Here is a 2,919-nt window from a genome sequence, read left to right as displayed (position 1 = left end):
AAGCAGCGCCACGCGCTGGTGAGAAAGTGCAACTGCATGAATGGAGCGTCATTCAGGTGAGCGGCGAGCAGTTATTTGACTATCATTGCAGTATGGAAAATGAGCACGACGGGACACTTTCTAAGGGGTTATTCAAAGTGTCTTTCTAATGAGAGCGGTGTTTCTTTTCAATGTAATGGATCACCGGACAGTTTTTCAGGTGTTTCTCTACTTTCTGCTCGTGACTGTGCGCTCAGAAGTGCAAAAAGATTTTTCAGAAGAATGCCGTGAATTCATGTATATGGGCACCCCCCCACGGGGTCTGGAGAATCGGTCACTTAAAAAGATCTGTCAGCGTTATAACGGTAAGCCTCGGTATGTCACTCTGTACGATGTGGTGGATCACATCCCGGTGTATTCTGCGTACACTTTCAAACGCTCCGACGGCTTCAAGAAGGTTGACGTTCCTTGGATGTACGAGCCTCAGGTAATCAGCAGTTGGGTTCCCAACTTTTAGTTTTAATCTAATCTTCTTTAGTTCAAGTTTTAATCGCTGCAATTAATAGCTTTGTTGTCTCAATGCATAAAAAAGGCACAATGTAGATTTTGAGCACCCTGCTGAAATAAACGCAAACCAGCCTAAACTGGTTCTTCTAGTCTTATCTGGGCTCCCAGCCTGGTCTGTTGGCTGGTTTTAGAAGAGCTTTGGGCACTATTCTGGTGGTCAGACTGCCGAACAGCTAAATCAGTAGAATACCATCTTAGCCAAGATGTAAGACCAATTTAAACCAGCCCAAGATGGTTGCTGGTTTTAGCTGGTTTAAACTGGTTTCACTCACACCTTGGCTAAGACGGTTTCAGCTGATTTAGCTGTTTTTACCAGTAGGATATGATGATTCTTAGCTAGTTTAAGATGGTCTCCCAACCTGACCCGATGAAAAGTAACCAAAACTTCAAACACCAATCAAACAATCTTAGGCTGGTTGTAGATATTTTTAAATACATTATTTTTCTTCTACATATGTAATCACTTGTTTCTCTAATCACACAGCTCTCCACAACAGCAGACTCTGGTGAGATGCAGCCATTCCCTCAGAATGTCCACGGTAGTTTTTCAGACACCCAGGCCATTTTGGAAGACTACTCGGACACTGTTGAATTCGAGCGAGGCCATTTGAACCCCGACGAGCACCAGGCTCACCCCGATGACAAGGCGGCCACATACACCCTCACCAATGTGGTCCCGCAGGTCCGCGAGTTCAACATTGGCCACTGGAAACGGCACGAGCACATCATCCGGCGTCGACTCAACAACTACTGCCGAGGTACGGCATACATAGTCACGGGGGTCACCACATCTGGTAGGATGATCCGTAGATACAACATCGACCGAGTGGCCGTTCCTACCTACCTGTGGTCGGCATACTGCTGCGTAGACTACGATCGCAATGCCCCGTTTGACGAACGATCCAAATTCCCGGCGTTCGCATCCCATGGCCTCAACGAGAAAGAAGGAGCGGAGGTCATAGAGATGTCTGTGCAGCAACTGGAAGATTTTTTGAAGAGGAACACCTTTGTGGACAAGAGGTTTCAGATTTTCTTTGAGAATTGTGAGCCTAACAATGTCATTATGAAAGGTCAGACTTAGGAGTCTTCATCTCACATGTCTATCCTATTGATATCTAAATTCATAGTCTTGTCTTCAACTGTTAGAATTGTGTTCTGTTGAATAAATATTCTGCCATACACTCTTAAAGTTCCAATTTGAATTAGAATAACGGTTTTACAACCTAATAGCACAGAAAAAGACTTTTTAGGTTCCACAGAAAAACATTCTTAGTTCTTTAGAAAAGCACTGATGCATCTACAGTACAATACCATTCAAATATTTGGGGTCAGTAAGATTTTTGAAAGAAGTCTATTATGTGCACCATGCAGGGCTGCATTTATTTCATCAAAAATACAGTAAAAACCGGTACGCAGTATTATCACTTCTATATTTAAATCTGTAGCGTACCATCACTTTTTCTTGTGTACCGCCACATCTCATGTTGCCGATACTCTGACCCCAAACTTTTGGATGGTAGTGTTTGTGCTTTAAAGAACCCAGAAACCAATACACTGATATGAAGAACCCATAATGTAGTTTGAAGAAATATGGTGTTGCAAAGAACCACTGAAGAACCTTAAGTGTGTCCTCTAGAAAACCTAAGCATCAAGCCTTGAAAAATATTGCCTTAGATGCATTTTTAGATGCTTATTGGATATAACACTTTACTTTTCGTCCTTTTTTTTTTTTTTTTCATTTTAAGGGTAAAATCTGTATCCATTTCTTTTAGCCTTGACTGGTAGAATCAAGTTTTCAGTTTCAAATTAACAATATTTATCCACGAGAGGACAGAAAACAGTGATAAAATGAGAGAGATTTAATGACTATAATCATCTGGGTCCTCGAGAGTTTTATTAGGTCCATTAACTTCTTTATGAAACTGTAACAACTAATCTTTTCTCACTTGGTAAGCATGTTTAAGGCAATTTATCTGAATACTGTAACTCTTCTAAAATAAAAATCGACCACTTAATCTTCTCTCTGTGCCTGCAGTCTGTCAATAACCAATATAAAAACATGAAAAAACATGAGTCTACAACATAAAAGGCTCTAGGTGTTCTGGATAATTATTTTCAAAATCAAACAACAAATAAAGCTGATATCAAACTCCTATTGCTTGATCATTTTAATATGTACACTGTCTACTGATTCTATTCAAAGTAAAAAGTTGCTTTTGTGTGTGCATGTAAGATAAACAATGGTATGAATATGAGATATCTTGTGTAATATCAGATAAATAAAAGGAGGTGAACAGAGCCCCATTTCTTCCTAATTCCTTGTTCACATAGGACACAGACTCCATACAGACAGGCTTATCTCTGTATTCCTTT

General features: G+C 40.4%; 1 protein-coding gene across 1 annotated transcript; it reads left to right on the top strand.

Moving 5' to 3' along the window:
• The first annotated feature begins 24 nt into the window (after positions 1 to 24).
• On the top strand, positions 25 to 2,566 carry zgc:172339 (uncharacterized protein LOC564384 homolog). The gene is made up of 2 exons (XM_048178063.1): positions 25 to 466; positions 1,031 to 2,566. Exons 1-2 carry the CDS (start codon positions 149 to 151, stop codon positions 1,625 to 1,627), a joined length of 915 nt encoding a protein of 304 aa, XP_048034020.1. The 5' UTR covers positions 25 to 148; the 3' UTR covers positions 1,628 to 2,566.
• The last annotated feature ends 353 nt before the right edge of the window (positions 2,567 to 2,919 follow it).

The sequence above is a fragment of the Megalobrama amblycephala genome, linkage group LG2 (genome assembly GCF_018812025.1).
Source record: "Megalobrama amblycephala isolate DHTTF-2021 linkage group LG2, ASM1881202v1, whole genome shotgun sequence".
Lineage (NCBI taxonomy): Eukaryota > Metazoa > Chordata > Actinopteri > Cypriniformes > Xenocyprididae > Megalobrama > Megalobrama amblycephala.
This window is presented reverse-complemented; position numbering and strand designations above follow the sequence as displayed.

Coding starts and splice junctions, on each gene's coding strand:
- zgc:172339 (XM_048178063.1), top strand. CDS start 149: ATGAGAGCGGTGTTTCTTTTCAATGTAATGGATCACCGGACAGTTTTT. Junction 467..1,030: donor CTTGGATGTACGAGCCTCAG/GTAATCAGCAGT, acceptor CTAATCACACAG/CTCTCCACAACAGCAGACTC.